Source organism: Molothrus aeneus, chromosome 20, assembly GCF_037042795.1.
Source record: "Molothrus aeneus isolate 106 chromosome 20, BPBGC_Maene_1.0, whole genome shotgun sequence".
In the NCBI taxonomy this organism is placed as follows: Eukaryota; Metazoa; Chordata; class Aves; order Passeriformes; family Icteridae; genus Molothrus; species Molothrus aeneus.
The window spans coordinates 4402419-4421706 of NC_089665.1; the positions used below are offsets into that span (position 1 = coordinate 4402419).

Here is a 19288-nt window from a genome sequence, read left to right on the forward strand (position 1 = left end):
GGATGCTGGGTCAGCCCCAGCACTGACCAGTGGGTCAACCCCACTGGTTCTGTGGGACTTGTTGGTACCAAGTCCCCACACTCAGGGCTGTAGTGGGAACATTGATTACATACCCTGGAAAGCTGTGATCAAATCCCTTACAGGCAATGGGGAACAAAGGTAATGTGCCCTGTATCTTTCAGGGTGGAATTTCTTTAGACTTCCTGGATTTCAGTACCATTTAAAGACATCTCAAAACAGAATGTCCTCTCCTCAGACAAGAAACAAAGCTTAAAAACAGCTACATGTCAAAAACTTGCCCTGAGCCTGCTTTGCCTTTTGATCATTTATAGTCTTGGAACCTACATGTAAGAGGGGAAAAAAAGTGTGAAAGAACTGTCCCCAGCTACCACCTTTCAGTCAAATGTCTGCATTGTTGTGCTTTGCCTTCTCTGAAAGGCATTCTCAGAGCAGAATTGTGTTACCCACCCAGCTGGGAATTGGGGCAAAAAAGCCATTGTGCTCTAAATTTGCACCTAGCTTTTAAAACAATTTCCCAAACAGACAAGCCATAACTTAGCTCACAGAACTCAGTCATTTTATTGTTGTTGTTACCAATTCACCCACAGGGCACTGGTTGAGGTCCTCCTGTAGTTGTTAACCTGGCCAGAAGGTGACTGCAGGCTGAGCCCCACCTCCCTGTTCTTGACACTTCATCTAGAACTCACATATTGCATGGGGCAGTTCCCATTGTTGGTTCTCCAGTTTCCACTTGGCCAGTGGTCAGTCTCAGTTTTTTCACTTGTAATATATCTGCTTTGGTGTCTCTTTTGTCTTTATGCAAGGCTGTGGTTGAAACACTTCATATTTTACACTGTCATGGCCAAACTTCTGTTGAAGTTTTTTAATTTCCCAGGCTTTTTAGGCACATAATTGTCATTAGAAACTTGTGAGCTTTCACCTTGTCTCCTAAACTTGCCAAAAATCTTAGTTATTTTTCATTTTTAACACAACTGGAATTTCATAAGAACCAAACATTTGATCATGTTATTAATAAAAATTCTTTTGTGGGCCCCTGCAGTTGATTGATGCCATTGATTCTTACATTAACCCAGAGACTTTAGGAGTAGTGTGTGCTGTTGTGACATTGTTCATGGAACATTTTCAGTTTCAAATGTAGTTTGGTTTGTTTGCCTGATGAGTCCAATTGTTTGGAGACAATGCAGAACAGCAGAAGACATCTCAATTTTTCTTTCTGTGTGAAAATATCATGGAAAGAAACTGGGGTTATTAAATATTCAAGATCTCAGCTGGTGAAAGCTCAGCTAACAGGAGCTGCATTTTTGGAAGATGATCACTATGGAGAAACCTTCCTGAAGAGATGGGAGGACATCAATGCTCTGTTCCCTTTGGGCTGGGAGGAAATGCAGGACAAGAGTATGGAACCCTTCCAGGGAAATGCCTGTATGCCTCTAGGCACATATTGCATGACATTCTTGCATAAAGTAGAGAAAGGCCCTGCACCTCTTTCCCAAGGATCTCTCAGAAAGCTGCTGACAAAATGCTGGAACTCATCCACTTATTATCAGAGGTAAAACAGGTCCTTGATAATTTCCCCTACTGCCACTGTCAGAAAGGGAGAGCCCCAAGAGTAACAGCAAAGGTGGGATCTGAGATCTGAGAGTGGAATGGGCTGTTTGATAAGTTATCCCCAGTCAAGACATCTTTTATAAGTGGTTGCTTGTTTTCAGCAATGCACCTGACTTTGATAAGAGAATGAGAACAGCTGCTGAAAATGGTGACTCTTGTGACGTGTGGCTGCTGTGGGCAATGTTTGGCACCCTGAGCCAGGCTGTGTGACATTGGTGTTGTTTTCTGAGCACACAGCAGCCTAGCACTGCTTTGTTCCCAGCCCATAGGGATGCTTGAAGTGGTTTTCTTTTTTTTCTTGGAGTCAAGCTGCAGTTCTAAAACTACATTTAAAAAAAGAAAATTCTTTTTCCTCCTCTCTTGCCAAAATGAGTATTGTCTTTTTAAGAAACACCAATCTCTCTCCGAATTCAGGTAAACCCCATCTCCTGTTCTGAGATGATAACTCCTCATGCATAAAGGGCAGAAATAAGGAAAACAGTTCCCAAAGTCACAAGGTAGTGTAGTGCCTTTCCTATTAAGAAACTGGCTTTGAAGGGGCTTGTAAGGGTTCATCAGCCACCAACCTGAACAGCTTCCTTTGACAGGTCTCTGAAAATCCCTGCAGAAGATGAAGAGCACAAAACTCAGCCTGGCTGCCCTACTTGTTTTTGTTTCCTCCTTACCTTGTCTGTACCAGTCTCTCTTTTTGGGATTTCTGGAAGTCTGGCTTCAGCAAGGTCAGGCTCATTCCAGGTCTGGTAGTGGCTAAAAATGTTCTTGCTCTCTACATCCCTGCAGTTGTTCAGGTAATATAAATATATCTGCTTTTCTTTTGCTAAAAAAGTAAATTTGAAGTGTCTTTTGGCGTTCTCCTGCTCTTCTCCAGGGAGGTTTGTGGTGTCTCAGCTTGAATTGAAGGGCACAGAGTGTTCTGTGTGGCTGTAAGCAATGCAACATGTCAGCAAGCCATTGGCACCATTTTGCCTTTACAGTGTTTCTCCCAGCTGTGATTTGAAACAAACTGTTTTAATCTCCTTGTTTACAGGAGTCAGCCATATCTGGGAGAGCTTTCATTCTGCCAGCACCCCTTATCAGGCTGCTCACTAGCAAAAGGGATGGCAGCCAAGGAAAAAGGCATCTCTCAGCCTCGTGGTGACAGCTGAGAGGGGCTCTCTGCTACAGAGACTCCACTTTTGAGCAGACATCGCTGGGGCCAGACAGGATTTAATCCCTTTCCTGTCTCCCATTCATTCCTGTTGGGTTTCTTTCCCTTACTGCACAAGCTGCAGCTCAGGGTCAAGCCTTTGGCAGAGGAGGATCTGTGAGATCCCAGCCTTGCAGCCCTGGCTGTGGGATGTCCTTGCTGTCCATTCACTTGCTCCTGGCAAGCTGCTTTAGCAGGAGTGTTGTCATCTTGGCTGGGCTGGGCTGGGATGAGCTGCTCTGTTCTTGCCCTCTGCCCCAGGCTCTTTATTTAGCTTGGGTGCTGAGTTGCTCTGGAGCAGTCTTGGCTGGAGGATTTCCCTCAGCAGATCTGTTCTTGAGCTCTCTCCATTTGTGCAGTGAAGGCTTCAGCTCCTGTGTGCCACAGGCTGTGCCCTTGCTGTGTCACACTCTGGGTGCACAGGCAGCTCTGCAGCAGCCTGGCTGAATGCTTCAAACTCATGTGCCATTTGTTTGTCTAAAGGAAGGGACTTTGTCCCTACCTTGGGGTGTCAATGGGAACCTAATCTCTGGTTCTCTGCTGCCTGGATGGTTGTCCCCAGCCTGGTAAACCAAATTGTAACCCCTCTCCTCAGCAATTCTTCTGCTGCAGCAGCTGCAGGGTGATGCCCAGTCCTGCCCTGCTTGAGACACTGCACTCCTCAAGGCTCACTCAGAAGGGTGGTCTTGAAGACCAGGCAAGGATTTGAGACCTACATTCAGTTGTTGGAGCTTCTGTGACCTCCTGTGCCTTCAATGCTACCTCACCTGTAAGATGAAAACAGTGCTGCTTTTGTCCTTACTGTGTTTTATGACACAATAGGGCAGCTTCTTGCTATACTCCAGTTGGCCAAAATCAGCCCACTTTTGATTAGAATATTTGTGTATTATTGTTGTGGTCAGTAAAGTAGTGTCTGACCACAGGGAGGTAAATGGACGGGATGAGTGGTCTTGGCAGATCATGTGCTGTTACAGCCTTCAGAAAACAAACACTTTCTGCTTCAAAGTGTTGTTGCCTTGAAAATCCCCATCTTCTCTGGAAAATCCCCATCTCCTCTCTGGAAATGTTGTTCATTTGTGGTGGGAGATTCCAGCTCCTCTCCTACTTGTCCCATCCTTGAAGATGAATGTTTCCAGCAAGGCTGTGTGAGTTTTTATTATGCTTTGCTGTACTCTGTGGTCACAGAGCTGTCTCACTTTAGCTTTTGAGCCTTCTGTCTCTGCAGCATTTTCTGCCTTCAGAGACTTTGAAGATTTTCCAGGAAACCCTCAGCTGGCTTGTACAGGGATGGGTTTACCTGGTCTCTTACTTTGATAAGAGTCATTGAAACTCCAAACATTAAGTTATTCATCTGTTGGCTTTAAACTTCACTCAGAGATGGGAGAGATGGCAGGAAGAGTGTTCTTGCAGCACAGCAAATCTGGGCTGTGATGCCCTTTCCAGCTGCCTGTCACTGCCTGGTTTTTTATTTCAGTATTGGCGCTGGTTTGGCTTATCACAAATACTCTGTGCATTTCATGTAAGCAGGCTACACATCTTGCATGGATCATCTTGTTTGGTGTTTTTGAATGCTGGGTTGTTTTTGTTGGTTTTTTTTTTTTCTTTTCATTTAAATTGAACACATTACTGCTCCCAGAGGGATTTTACAAGCTAGTTTGTAGAATAACAAAGAAGGAATTCTGCAGGCTCATCCAATTTGGTCTTCTGTGCTTTTGAAAACTCTGTTGCTACAGGGTCAGTAGGAGAAGTTGGGGATCTGTCACCCAGGAGATTGGCCTGTAGATGATGTTTCCCCTCAGTTTCAGAACTAGTAATGCCACAGGGAAATCCTTCTCTCTTTCTTGCTTTCCAGTCAATTGAATAATAAATCCCAGAGCTTATTCCAGTGCATTAGGATTGCTATTTGAAGTCCTGTTACACATAAACTCTTTTATGTGTTTAATTCCCTTACAACTCCACATCTTGGAGAGAAATGTGCTTGGAAAAAGGCATCTGCTCTCTGAAGCACACATGGGATATAAATGCAGGATGAGCAGTGCTCCTACAGCAGGACAGACAGAGGCTCTGGGTGGGTGGGATTAGAGCTGTAGCACAAAGGGGCATTCTCAGCTCTGAACAATGGCTGTGTGGTGCTGCCTGGGCACAGGTGGAGGGTCACCTGTTCCAGGGGTTGTGCTCAGGCTGCTGATTGAGGCCTTTTGATCTTGCTCAGACATTCTCTGAGCACTCCTCCTCCCTGCTGCAGTGCTGCTCTGCAGTAGCACTGACATCTGATTGTTAATAAAGGCAGGAGCTGATGATTACTCTGTGGTGATATAGAAACATCTGTCTCTGTGTCCTTGGCCCCTTTTCTTGGGACTGAGAGACTGTCAATATTGCTGTGGACAGCAGGACATGGCAGGTAGATCAGTTTGTTTCCTGGGTTTAGTCTTTTGCTGAGTTGTTTGAACCAGATGTGTTCAGAGCTAAACAAAGTCTTCTTCCTCCCCACTGGCAAAGGCAGAAGACACAATGAGCTCCAACACTCCTGCAGCTGCAGGTTGGTTGTTTTTTGTTTAATCTGGTGTCTGCAGGAGCATATTTGGAGCTCCCCTGGTTATGCTGTTCCCTGGGGAACTCCTCAGTTTGTGGTAGGGAAGCTGGAAGAGCAGGGGCAGGAAAAAAGAGCCCAGCTCTGATTCACAGTGATGGTCTCTGCCATGCCTGTGAGTCCAAATGTGATGGCAAAGGTGCTTCTTGTCTCTGCATCAGCTGTGGCACTGGTTTGAGGTGAACTTGTCCTGTCTGTGTCTCACACAGGAGCTGCCTGGTGTAATCAGTGTCTGGTAGCCTTTGAGAGGAGGGTTAGGATGGTCTGTGTGGGCATGGTCGTGTTGGGAACCAAATATATATTTGATAGCTTCTCTGATCTCTTAAACTCCCTTCTTTCCAAGTGCTTTGAGATATGGTTACTTAACTTGATGGATTTCAAATCTGATTTCAGAACATTCTGATTTTCCGTGGGGAATTGCAGGGTTTTGGCATGTCTGTAAATCAGGGCATTGGTACCAAGAGTTAGAGGAACCATTCAAGCTTTGTCCTGAATGCCTTTTGGTGCACTTGTTGGAATGAAGATGAGGGTCCCTGGAAGACAAGGTGGCAGTTTTATGGATGGGGCTGAACCCACTGGGTTGATACTTCAGTGCCATGAGAGAAGCAGGGAAACCAGAGCTTGGATTCCTTGGTTTCTGGACTCTTTGCCAGTCAAAAAGGCAAGTTCATTCGTCTTGTGATCCTGAACCCCATCAGGAAGTGATGGTGAAATTTCCAACCTGGGGCTTGAATAAAAATCAATAGAAGCCTCTGAGGGTCACTGAGGTCTCCTTGGGCACAAACTGCAATGGCTGAATGAGTCACAGTAACAAAACCTTCTCTTGTGATGTGGAAAGGAGCTTCACGCCTTCCTTCTCTGTGGTCTTTGTGCACAAACAGCTTTGTTTGTGAGTGTCAAAGGGCAGGGGAAATCCAGAAAGGGTGAAGGTATTTCCTGTGTGTGACAGCCTGTCCTGCCTGGGTCATGGCAGAGATCACCCTGTCTCTTTTGACCTGATTTTGGAGGCTTTGATCCAGGAATGTGGCACTCTTCCCCTTTCTTGTGTCACGTCTGCCTGTTATGTTCAGTGACACTTCCTTGAAAAGGGGGACACATCCTTGTGTGCTGAGGAGTGAGACTCCTTGGCTGCCATCCCTTGGTGTGTCCTGACCTCTCCAGTACTTACAGCTTTGTACCCCCAAATCAGTTCATCAGTCAGCTCATGCTCCTTCCCCAAATCACCTCTTCCTTGGCAGTCATTTAAGCCACAAGCAAGAAATGCTATTTCCCAAATGATAATTGCATGTGGTCAAGCTTGTGTAGCTCATCCTACAGGGATCAGACAGCTCCAAGGGCAGCCATGTGTTGGCTCTGGTCTAGGAACAGCTGCTTGAGCTTTCTGGGCTCTTCCCTGGGAGTTGCCCCACTCCCTGGGATATTGTTGTGCAGCCTCAGCAAAATCCCTGGAAGTGACTCCTGACTCTTGCAGTGGAGGGGCAGACCCTGGGAGTTTGTTCTCCATGAAGTGCTTGGGGTTCTCCTGCTAAAGGGAGCTGTGTGCTGAGCACATCCTTTGGCTCCCTGAGGAGCAGAGCAGTGCAAGGTTGTGGCTCCTCCAAACTTCTTCCCCTCTGCTTTGGCAGATTTCTGTGCCAGTGTTTGTGGCTTGAGTGACATCCAAGGAAAAGGCTTCCCTGTTTTGCTACCAATCCTTTTTTCTGCCTCTTGTGTTTTCCACACATTTTCATTCAGGGGCTTCTGATCTTTAACAGGTATCTTCCTTCCCTCTCCTTTTCCATATATATTTTTCATCTCCTTCAGTTGCAACACTACAAGTGTCAGATGGTGGTGATGCTTTGCTAAAGGTGCTTTTTGTGCTCCCCTCCTGGAATAGGAGTCATAAATCTGCATGATGTGTTTGCACCAGCAGACCTTGGTGCCATGTCATAAAATTGAGGAAAAATGGAGCTATGAAGGACAGAGCAGCTTCAGAACAAACTGGACTTGCAAGCTGGGCCCACTTCAGATGCCTGAGTGTGTAATGTTGAACAGAGCTGCACACATCAGGACACTTCCAGGGAATTCAGGGTGGGTGGTAGACTGTGACAGCTGAGCTGCACGCTTGTCATGCCCTGAGAAGTCCTCCCTCATTTGAGGATTAAACTAGAGCTACTTCCCCGACACAGAACTGCTGCCAAAATTCCAGTCTGGCTCAAGCCACTCTCCACACTTCATAATGAAGTTTGAAAGAGTTTTAACATCTTGGTGTTGGCAGAAACATGGTTTTAAAATCACGGTGTGGTTGGAGACACGCTGGCTCTGGACACTGGTAACAAGGCTGGAGACTTTCATCTGAAGGTCAAATCCAGCTGTGGTGTTAGTGACAAAGTCATGAACTTCTGACTGATGCTTTGGGGCTTACGTGTGGAAATGTGTCTGGAGTCCAACGCCAGGAATGGGAGCTGGGAGACCTGGGTTCCATTCCTGGGCTTTGCCAGAGCTATTCTGAGAGACCCTCAGCAAGAAACTTAGTCTTTGTGCCTTTGGTCTCTTTGTGAAAAAGCACTGAGGTCTACCTACATCAGTGTGCTCCAAGTCCTCAAACTCACACGACTGTGGACTCCTGAACACCACTGGATGCAGAAGAGCAAAGAAATAGGTGGGATGAGCTGGCTCTGTGCAGCCCATAGCAGCCAAGAGCCTGGATCACAGCTGTGGGTATTAGCAGGGGCTGGTGGGCTTTTTGGCAGTTCCAAGAGTGAGGACATGCTATTCTCAGGAGCCTGTGCTGCTCTCCCTCTCTGAGTGAGGCTGTTCCCAGGACAGGCAGCCCTGTGCAGCCTACCCTCTCCAGTGGCTATAGCAGAACTTAGTTTCTGTGTTTGGCAGCTGGCACAAATCATCAGCAAACAGCTTCCTGAGAAATTAGCTTCCCAAAGACTCTGCTAACCACGACTGAGCTGCTCAATCTTTCCAAGACACACATGGGCAGCCTCTCCTGGCAAGCCTTTGTTACTGCTCTTTGGAGTAGCTACCAGTGCTGTCCTGGGTGTACACCTGCCTGCCCTTGGAGCAGTTTTGGATGAGATTCATGCAACCTCCAGCTCTGTTTTCCCCTGTGCCCAGCTGAACCTGGGGCTGTCTCTGTCTCTTCTGGCTCTCAGCAGGAGGAGCCTCTTCCCCAGGGACAGGGTGCTCAGGGCTTGTGTCTGCCTGGCTTGGAGAGACGAGCATAAACTGCAGCCTGCAACACTGTAATCCCAAAGCTTCAGACTCTCCCTGTGTGTGCCAAATTCTTTTGGCTGTTAAATAAGGGTAGGAATTTTGAGGGGAACTTGTAGAGTTTGCTTTCAGCTTCATGAATAGCAGTAGTGACTTTGTTTGGCTGTATACTGGGAAAACTCTGAGTTGCCAGCTTTGACGAGCTGCAGTTTTAAAGGAAAAGTTGTCACTTATGCAACTGTCTGTTTTGTGTTGACTTCAGAATCACTGGTGCCTTGCACAGCCCTGCTGTGTCTGCAGGTCACCCTCCAGTTCCCAGAGGGGCTTGGCAGTGCTTGTGCTGTAATTGGGACTCTGGGGATGCTGTGCTGCTCACAGAGCTCCCAAACTATCCTGCAGAACCTTGGCTGTGGTCCAGAGGAGTGTGACCCTATTTCAGATGGGGGGAGAATTGGGGCACAGGTCAGGTAGCTGAGAAAAAGAAGTTCCCTGATGTAGTTGTCATGTTGATGTGTTGGTACATCCCAGGTCTGAGTGGTGGGGAAAAGGAAGGCACCTGGGAGATGGAAAACTTTTACTGCTGAGTGAGAAAAGGCTATTGCCAGCCTCTGTTCAATGTCACAGAAGCCCACATGAAGGGAGGGTGTGGGGATCAAGTCATCATCTCTGCATCTTGCAGGGCTTTGCATTGGTGAGATCTCCACAAAACTGCTGGTGGTACCTGCAGGAGGAGAGGTGTGGGGAAGAGCCAGTAGAGCATGAGGGCTTAAGAAGGAAAATAAAAGCTGTTAAATCACATCCACACTCTAATAAATGTGGAGGGACAGAATGTAAGAAAATAAAGATAGTGCAGAAGGCAATCTCACACCTGAGGAGTGCAGCTGTGCTAATCACCAAAGATTAGGAACAGGCCTGCCCTTAACAGGCTACAGCTGTGTCCAATGAGAATGAGTGCTACAAAAGAGTGGGGTAGCTGGGTGAGGCGTGAGTTGGGATTTGTTGGTTGGGCTGAGAAGAGTTGGAGTTTATTTTCTCTACTGTGAAGAAGAAGTCTGTGCTACAAGGAGCTGCCCATGAGAAATCCCTTAGAAGGTATGGGACTTCTGCAATATGAGGACAACAAATAAATCCTTGCTGATTTTTTGTGTGACTCCTTTTTCTGTGGCTGGGGTTGGCTGGGTGCTCTGGGATGTATCCAGGTGGGAAGGTGTGCTGTGAATCAGTAGCAGCACTGCTGGGTCAGGGCACTGTGCTCTGCTGACTCCTTGTTTGTGTTAGTTACAGGACTCTCATCAGGCCCACGTACAAAATGTCCTACAGAACTGTGACCACGCTGGAGTGGAGGTGCTGTCCTGGCTTCACAGGGAGCAACTGTGAGGAGGGTGAGTTATCCAGCAAGGCCTCTGTCCTTGTGAGCAGCAAGGATGGACTGGCTGCCTTGAGCTGGGGCTTGTTCCTTAATGTGCCCTATACACCTCTTAAACACAGGAGCAAATCACCTGTTCCCTTCACACCCCATTTTTATCTGAATGTCACACACAGCTCTGAAAGGTGGTCTTGGAAAGCAAATCATTCTGAATGCCTGCAAACAGGCCTGAACAGGGAGGGGGGAAGAAATAAAGAAAGAAAAGGGAATCAGGGATGACCTGTTTAGAGATGTGCTCATGCTTGGCATCCCTGGTGTGTTCAGAAAATGTGTTTTCTCCTTTTTGTGTGTTATCTTCTCCCTGTTCCTGTTGTCACCATCAGTTGCTGTACCCGATAAAAAGCTGGTTCCTGGATGCTGCTTCTGTAAGGTCTGGACATAAATAATGTGTGCTCCCAGAGAGCTTTGACTCAATTCCTTTGGTTCCCCTTTCTACCTGCTCCTTGACTTATTGGTGTAACACTCATGTAGCAGTGTGTGTGAAAACACAGTTCCCTCCACTCAGAGGGAAAGGGCTCTCTCCAGAGGAGGAGGAAAAAGTATTTTCCTTTTTTTTATCACAATAGGGCAGGTTTTACATTTTCTTTCCTAACATTTTCTACTTTAACTGTCACTTTTGGGGACTTGAAACGAGTCCTGCTTCTCCACCAACTATCAGGTTTAGTCATTAAGGCATCTGCTGAACCTGACTTTAAGAGTTAACAGCTTATGAATGGGAGAAACTGAGCCTGGAGTTTTCTGTTTGTTTGCATCAGGTCAACACAGCCTGTCTCTGGCTGCTGAAGGGTCAGTGGGGGTGTCCAGCATCTCTGAGTCTGCTGTTTGTGCTGCTTTTCTTTGTGCTGTGATATCTTAATACCAATCACACAATTCAGGCAAATCTCTGATGAGGAAGTTGTCTCGTTGCAGTCCCAAAGACTGATGGCTGCAGACAGCAGCTGGCTCCAGGCTGCTGAGCAAACAATAGCTTCCCAGAAGCTCCAGAAAACCCTTACAAAGAGGCAAAACTACCCAAAGCTGCAGTCTGCAGGAGAGAGCTTTACATTTTAACATAATGCTAAAAGAAGCGTCACGGACATCTTTTACGAAAAATCCTTTCCTTAGGATTTTTCCTTCTGAGAAGCCTCAGGAACAAAATGTAAACAATGATTTCTGCTGCTGTGGAATGCAACAGGTGCACCTGTGATTGGGCTCATGTGGTTGTTTCTAATTAATGGCCAATCACAGTCAGCTGGCTCAGACTCTGTCTGAGACACAAGCCTTTGTTATTTGTTTTTCTTTTTCTAGTCTTAGCCAGCCTTCTGATGAAATCCTTTCTTCTTTTAGTATATTTTTAATTAATTTTTATATATATATTATAGTTTTAATTAATTTTTATATATATATTACAGTTTTAATTAATATAATATATATAATAAAATAATCAAGCCTTCTGAAACATAGAGTCAGATCCTCATCTCTTCCCTCATCCTTGGACCCCTGTGAACACTGTCACAGAAGTGAGCTGAGAGAGAAGCTGCTTTGTGCAGTTTGAGTTTTCAGCTGTCCCTGCAAGGCAAGGGGAGCTGGGGATGGTGGCAGAGCTGAGGATGTGCCTGGTGACCTGAGGAGCCCCTGTGTGCAGCCTGTTCGTGCCTCTAGGTTTGGACAGGTGTGAGTTATTGCAGCTTAGTGGTGCTGCTGGTGCAAAGGAGAGATTCCAGCTCCCCCCTGCAGTGCCAGATCTGTCTCAGCAGAGTTCAGTGGAAATACAAAGCCAACATGAGCTGGTTGGAGAAAGCCGGCAGTGATCTCGCAGGAGCAGCTCTGTGCAACGAGGTGACAATTTTATACAGCTACTTTGAAAGGTGGAACTGTTCTTTTGGGCTTGGATATGGTCTGTGGAGTGTGAGAAAAAAGCCAGTAAGTAAGCCCTTACTTTCAAGTGTGAGATTCTTTTTACCTTTTTTTCCCCTCTCCTTAAAACATCTGGTGCTACTGACAGTCCCATATCCTTAAATGAAAGAGGAAAATAAAAAAGGCCCTTTCTAGTGCAGCAGGGTTGGGCCACTTTAGTTTTTAGTGTAAATACTGGTGCTAGTGGTCTGCATGGCCCTTCAAGCTGTCAATTTTAAAATGGAAATATTTACTTACTCTTTATGTTAATTCTTAATGTTAGTGTCACTTGGAAATCAAAGAAAAAAAGGCTAAAAATAGGCTGGTTTAGGGTTTTTGGCAACCCAATATGAGGCCTTTTGTACTCTTTCCTTTCTGTGCTCTCCCCTGCTGCAAGATTGGTTCCTCTGAGAGGGTGGGATGCTTATCTGTGTGAGTTCTTCCTGGAAACAGCAGACAAAAGGAAACAGAAAATTAAACTGAAGCAAAACAAAAACAGTGCAGTGATGAAGCCACAGTGAATTAGGGCAGAACCTCAAAATGCTTTCATCTTTCTTTGGTAGTTAGATTCCTCCTCAATATTTCATTTCACTTGTATGTGCAGCTGGTGCTTTAGAAGTTGATGTGAGGTAGGTATGACTGGAGGCAGCCTGGACCTGCATTATTTTTAGCTTGTTTTTCTGCTGTGCTGAAATCCTCCCATTCTCTGACAGCCACTGTTGCCCCTGGCAGCTGCAGTGGCTCTGAGCTTCCATGCAACATCTGGTACCAGAGACTGAGGGGAAACTCTTCCTTTCCCAATGGGCCTTGGAACAGTCAGGGTGTGTTTCCCTCAGTGGGCTGGATTAAGCCAGCAGAGAATGGATTGATGGAGCACACAGAACAGTTCTGGGAGCTGTGTGTGCATGGGCATGGATGAAGGTAGTCTTTGATGATATAAATCTGCCTCTAAGATCTATTGATTCCTTCTTTAACCCACTATAAGCAGAGTTAATATTTGCTCCTTTTTTGTGCTGTTCTGGAGCAGTTTCTTTGGGGGAGCCACTGTAGCATAGTTTATTTTTACTAGCTGTCTTTATATCAAGCCTTCCTTGCCCTTTTAAAATTTATTTCTTTTAGTATTTTATGAAGGAAGACAGGATAGGGTGAACCAAGGAAAGAAGTGAAAGAATTTGAAACCATTCAGAGGCTGCAGCTATCTCTGATACCATAACTTGTGAGCTCCCAAATGGCAGGTCAGCTTTTCTTTTGCAAAAGCAGCAGCTCAGTGTGGGTGTCTAGCCCCAAAGTATGACAGACTCCTGATGAGACTGGTTTGCTAGAAAATACCCCTCTGCTAGAGCAAGGTGTTAAATGTAATTCAATCATTGAAGTGTCTCCATCCTCAGCTGGTAAGTGTAGCTTGAGACAGTCACCACTTCAGTGTCACCAGCTGACAGGCACCTACATTAACACTGAAAACTGCACCATTTTCGACTTAAATTATCCTGGGAATCTAATTCCTGCATTGAAGCTGATAAAGAGCAGCATTGTCTGGAGGAAGCCCAGCTCTAGAGGTGGATGGAGGTTCTGCTCTCAGTGGGCCATTCATTTACTGAGGTAAATTTCCAAGCTGTTTCCTTTTTCAAGCTGACACTGCCTGGGCCTTTCTCCCCTTCCTTTCCTTGCTTTCTACTCAGCCCAAGGTACATCAGTATTTGAAAGATCTCCAGTTCCTTTACTGGTTTTGTAGAACTGCTCATTGAGTTGATAGTCAAAAACCACCAGTTGTACCAGGCCTTCCCAGAGGGTTTCTTGCAACTTCCTTGGATGGAGAAAAAGACTTGATGCAAACCAGTCTGGTGAATATAACTGTCACTAGATACTAACTTTTATTTTCCAGTTTCAGGGGGTTTTTGTTTTGTTTAAAGTGGAGCCCAAGCCCAGGACAGGAAATGAATGCACTGAGCCACCCAGTCTGCTGACTGCTGATATAAAGAACATATGGATGAGGGCAGTGCAGGGGTGAAGTGCTTTAGCCCTTGCAATCATGCATCAAGCTGATTGATTTGAATCCAAGATGATGCTGACATTTCAACTCAGCCTTTTTTTCTATATGGCAGAAAGTTCAAAGGCAAATGCAACCTCTTGGGAGAGGAAAAGTGTCCCCAGCAAGTTCAGGGGCTCAGCACTGCCCTGGAGCTCTCCAGCCAGGCAAGGTCTTATTTTACTTTACAAATATAGCATAGCTTTCTCCCTTGTTTGTTTGTACTGCTTGGGTTTGGGACAGTAGCCAGTATCCTATTTACCCCAAAAGCACACTGATGGTAGACAGCTTAGCTGTTTGGGCAAGAGACAGCTCCCAGAGTAACCTCAGCACCTCTAAAGTGATGCTATTGTGATTCCAATCTTACTTTTTTTTTTCTTTCCTAAGTATGCAAGTATGATAGGAAATTTGAGCAGCCTTGTTCAAGTAATGGCTTAACTAGAGAATGTCTTTTTTTTTTTTTTTTTAATGTCACCCCCTCCTCATTTCTGTTCCTGGAATATCCTGATCTCCTTCTAATAACTATTGTTTGCATCTTTCTAGTCATCCTGATATTTTTTAAACCTCTTAAGACTCCCATGTGTTTACAGTTTTCAAAGCAGCATAAGAAAATGAGGACTTTTCTCTTGGTATGATAGAGTGCAAAAACTCTTTTCATTTTTATTGCTGGTTTACTAAATTTCTTGGTCCCAGGAGGAGAGATGCAGAACAACACTGCCAGGAAAATATTAAATGAGCAAATGCAATTATGAGACAAAATTTGATGAGACTGGGAGAAAGGACATGAAAACAAGAGACCTGAAAGTTTGAAAGCTCCTTGAAGTGCTCTGAAGGGAAGGGAATTCAAAGTGGTGTTAATGGGACCTCACTTCTCCAACCTTGTCCTTCTTCCCATGAACCATTGAAAGGCAGAACTGTCCATGATGTGGAAATTCAACACAGAGATGATGAAGTAACATTTCCTGTAGTATCACAGCAGTTCTCTCCAGGAGTTGAGCTTATGTGTTCTCATTTCCTTGAGTCCCTCAGTTCCTTCCTCAGCAGAGCTTTTTGCTGCTACTGAGCTTTTTAATCTTCCCTTAGAAACCGAGAAAGTGTAAGAGAAAGCAGTGGGAGTCAGAGCCACTGCAGTGCCTGTTCCTGTTCCTGCTGAATCCTGGTTCAGTGATGTTTGCCCACTGCAGCTGAGCCCAGCTCCTGTCATAAAACAAAAAATTCCATGTGAACATTGAAATTCTCCCCCCAGGGTGGATTTTTCAGTGCCCTCTGACTGGCTGGGCAGTTCTGTGCTGCAGACATTGCAGGGTGAGCTTCCTTCCCTTCAAGTTTGGATCTAACAGGGATGTAGCTCTCTACTAGAGACTGGTTCAGTAATTCCTTTAGGGAAATGTGGGGCTTAGCTCTCATTTGAGACCTTTGAAACCAAGTACAACATTTGATTCCACATAGCAAATTTTTTTTTCTGAAAATATCTTTTCATGCCAAAGTGTGTTTGTTAGATACAGTACGTGAATTTTGTGAATACATGTTATAGACTATTAAGTGGAATGTGAATTAATTACAGCTTTTTAAGTAGGAGGTAAAATGTGGTAACTATCTCTGTAAATCTACCTTCAAAAATATTTTATGAAAAAATATCAAAACACGTGAGTCCCCCATGATGGAATTGCTGACACATTGAAGTGACTTCCTGAGCACTGAAGTTTGATGGAGTCCCAGGTGTGACAGGACCTATCCCAGTATTTTCTTCCATAGCATACACCTCCTGCTGCTCCAGTGTTCCACCTCCTGCTTGTGCTTCTGGTGGCCTCTTCAATACAAGATCCACCAGAAGTTGCCCAAACCACCCTGCAATGTGTCACCCACTTGCTGTCTGCTCCCATCACCATGCTGACCACTCAGCAGCCTCTGGCTTCAGGCATAGCTTGTGTCACCCCTGATCAAACTGATCACATTTTCTGAGGAGTTCCTGGAGTGTGTGGTCACTGTTGGAAGTATCCACAGCCTGCTGAGAGCATTTCTGGCATCAGCACTCTGTGACTACTTGAACAATTTCTAAATGTTCATCTTCCTTTTCAATACATAGATTAAAAAAAAAATAATCCCTGTTAGATTTCCAAATATTTTGACACTGCATTCCAGCATCTGAGTAGTTTCATTTCTTTGGACATTTCTAATCTGAACAGGGAGAATTTTATTGAGCACCTAATGTCAAAATATCTGAAGTGCTAAATATCTGCAGATGTTATCTTAACATAAGTGGGAAAGCTGTATTCTGTACCATTACACTGTCCCAAATTTTTTAGCTCCCATCAAATCAAATACCACATCAAATAACTGTGGTATGTAGAGAATCTTTTGTGTTTTCATAAGCTATTGGCTTTCCCAAACACATGGGATGCTTTCTCCTGTGTATGTCTTAATTCACAAGTGAGGGACCCACCTGTTTGTAGTGAATGACTTTCCTTTATGAATTTGCTTTATTTCTAATCAGTGAGCATAATCTTCCCCTGGGAAGGGCTGGACAGGGCTTGGAGCAGCCTGGGCTGGTGGAGAGTATTCCTGCCCATGGCAGGGGTGGAATGAGATGAACTTTAAGGTCCTTTCCAACCCAAACCATTTCAGACTTGTATAAGCTCAGAGACATCTCTAGTGGTAGATTAGTTATATATTGAAAGTTTTGCACCCAAAGGAGTTCCTGAGTTACTTTAGAATAGAATTTGGGAGGTGTGGGTTCTGAAGAGCCCATCCAGCCTCTTGACATTTTCTTTCACAATCTTTACTGCCTCCTTCAACCCTGAGCTTTTAACAAGCTACTTTCTCATGCAGCTGTTCCTTCAGAGCTCTTGTTTTCCCCCAAATTATCACTTGTTTCCCATTCATCCTCCCAATGATGAAATTTTATTTGCTTGAGGCTGTTAGAAGGGAGTTGATTTTTTCCCCTCTGTGAGTCTCTCATTGTTAGAGCCTTTGGGAGTTGCTGACAGTGTAGTGTCCTCTGGAAAAAGGGAGATGTGACATGTTGTGCTGTGAATCCTGCAAATGCAGTTAGTACCAAAGTCAGGAAAAGCATTCTCCCAAAAAACTCCACCCTGTCTCTCTTTTCCACAGCCATTCTCATGGAGGTGGTGTGGAAAGGGTGGAGCTGTGTTTATACCAGAAGTTAGTGCTGTTTGGAGTGAAAACTCCCATTTGCATAAGGAACAGCTAAGTGAGAGGAGTAGTTTCTAATTGGTGGCCACTGATCAGTTTGATGCTTTTCAAGTGAATTAATGGAAGAAGAATTAAACCCACCTGCTGATGCTGTTTCCAAGTTTCCTGCTGCTGCACTGACTGGTTTTTTTTATCAGGAATAGGAAATGATGCTTAGACCTTTGATATGAAATTCCACAGTTGGAAGGGGTGGCAACGAGGAGTCTCTTTCTTTTACTCACTTTGCAAGGCTATTACCCACTTAACCAGCTGGTTTGTGTTTAATTTTTGAGCACTTATGAAATTACAGCTCCCTCCCCATCACTTTCCAAGGGCTTAGATATGAAATGTGTGGATTTAATGTTGCTGTCAAACAGTGCTGAATGGAATGGTTCCTTGAGGAAGAACTTACTGAATTTCTTGCAGGAGAATACTTGAGTGGCCTGATTTGCAGAGTTGCATTTCTTTTTAGTGCAGTAATTTATTTACTTGTAGTTATCTTTGGTATCTGACTCTAGAGGCAGTGGAGACTTGTGCAGATGTGAATGTTGGGGAGGATAAGGGAAAGATGAGGGACAAAGTTCCAGGTTTTCAGGACTTTCACACCTAGGTGTGACTCTGTGTTCAGAATCCTGCTGCCATCTCTTATTTCTGTCTTGTCAAATACTGGAGGAGAGACAAGAACATACTTTACACCACACAAATTCTAAGAGACCTGTGCAGAACTGATCAAACAATCAAACTCACACTTTGTGTGAGTGATGGAGAAATATCTTGTACTCCTGAGATTTAAAGACGTGAGGATAAAGGAAGATCCTGAAGATGAGAGACTTCATCATCAGCTTTCCACAGAGAGCAGATGGACAGGCCAAGGTACTCTTGCAAAAAATTTTTTAATAAGTTTAAGCCAAGCTGTTGACAGTGCAAGCTTTTTGCATGGGTGAGTGGCAAGATGTGTCTGAGGGGGTGTGAGACGAAGGGGAGAGGTTGAAGAAGGACACAGAATACATGGGGTGGTGCAGTTGGTAGCAAGCTGAACTGGAGTCAAGATTTGGGGTGAAGCAGATGGACACATTCCTATGTATATCTTAGGGACTCTTGCCTTTCCTCCCCTTTTTTATGCAGGTTTTTCATGAAACAATTTAATGTGATTGGTACAGTAACACTTGTGTTTTCTGTGGTAACGAATTACAGTTGTGGGCTGCTCAAAAACATCAACACAAGGAGGATTTATGCAAGGACAGGATGTGAGCAGGGTAAGCCTCATCCACACAAGCTTTCTTCAGGAAGAAGAGATTTACTAGGTACCTTAAATCCCCATTACAAGTACCCTGGGATGCTTTGCCATGTGGAATTGGGATTGAAAGGAATTGGGTGTGGTGGGATAGAATGCAAGAAAATAAAGATATTGCAGAAGGTAGTCTCACACCTGAGGAGTTGCAGCTGTACTAATTATCAAAGATTAGGAACAGGCCTGCCCTTAATAGGCTACAGCTGTGTCCAATAAGAAGGCCAGTGCTACAAAAGAGTGGGTTGGCTGGGTGAGGAGAGAGTTGGAGTTTGTTGGCTGTGCTGTGAAGAAGGAGAAGTCAGTGCTGCAAGGAGATGTCCATGAGAAATCACCAAGAAGGAATGGAACTTTTGCAATAAGGTGACAACATCCAGGTAGAATTGGGATTGCAAGCCCAGGAGTAGGAACAAAGGTGGATTTTCCAGAGAAGTTTGAGGTTGGTTTCATGTTTTGTAGACTTCAAGGTGAAAGGAAGAAGTAAGCATTGAATTCCCATATTGCTGATTCCTAGACTTTATTCTTACTCCATTCCTTGTTATCAAATGGGGAATCAAAAGTGTTCCTCCAAATAATAATTTCTGGTGGAGTTTAATTTCAATTTGACATGAAGTGCTAGGCAAAAGCATGTTCCATACATTGAAATGTGTCTTCTCTATGTGAGCCCCTTAGAAGGATAAAGGCAGCAAAGTTAGTACAGCTTCATTTGGCAAGCTACAGAAATGTGCAACTGCAAACCACACAGCTCACTCAAAAAACCCTCTGTGCTGTCATTAGTGAGGGCTCAGACTGTGCCTGTTTGGGCAGAGGTGGCAAATGGAGCTGTCCCAGGGGCTGTTCCAAGTTAGTGGAGTAATGGAGAGCCCTCCCTA

At 44.9% G+C, this 19288-nt stretch overlaps 1 protein-coding gene across 2 annotated transcripts in view; it reads left to right on the top strand.

The window, feature by feature from the left end:
- The window catches only part of COL26A1 (collagen type XXVI alpha 1 chain), a 167543-nt gene that overhangs the window by 23938 nt on the left and 124317 nt on the right, over positions 1 to 19288 (top strand). The window contains exon 3 of one of the 2 annotated variants that reach the window (XM_066563575.1): positions 9888 to 9991. In XM_066563575.1, coding sequence (XP_066419672.1) covers positions 9888 to 9991 — 104 coding nt within the window. The remainder of the gene's footprint in view (positions 1 to 9887; positions 9992 to 19288) is intronic. The other variant, XM_066563576.1, reaches the window with a different exon arrangement.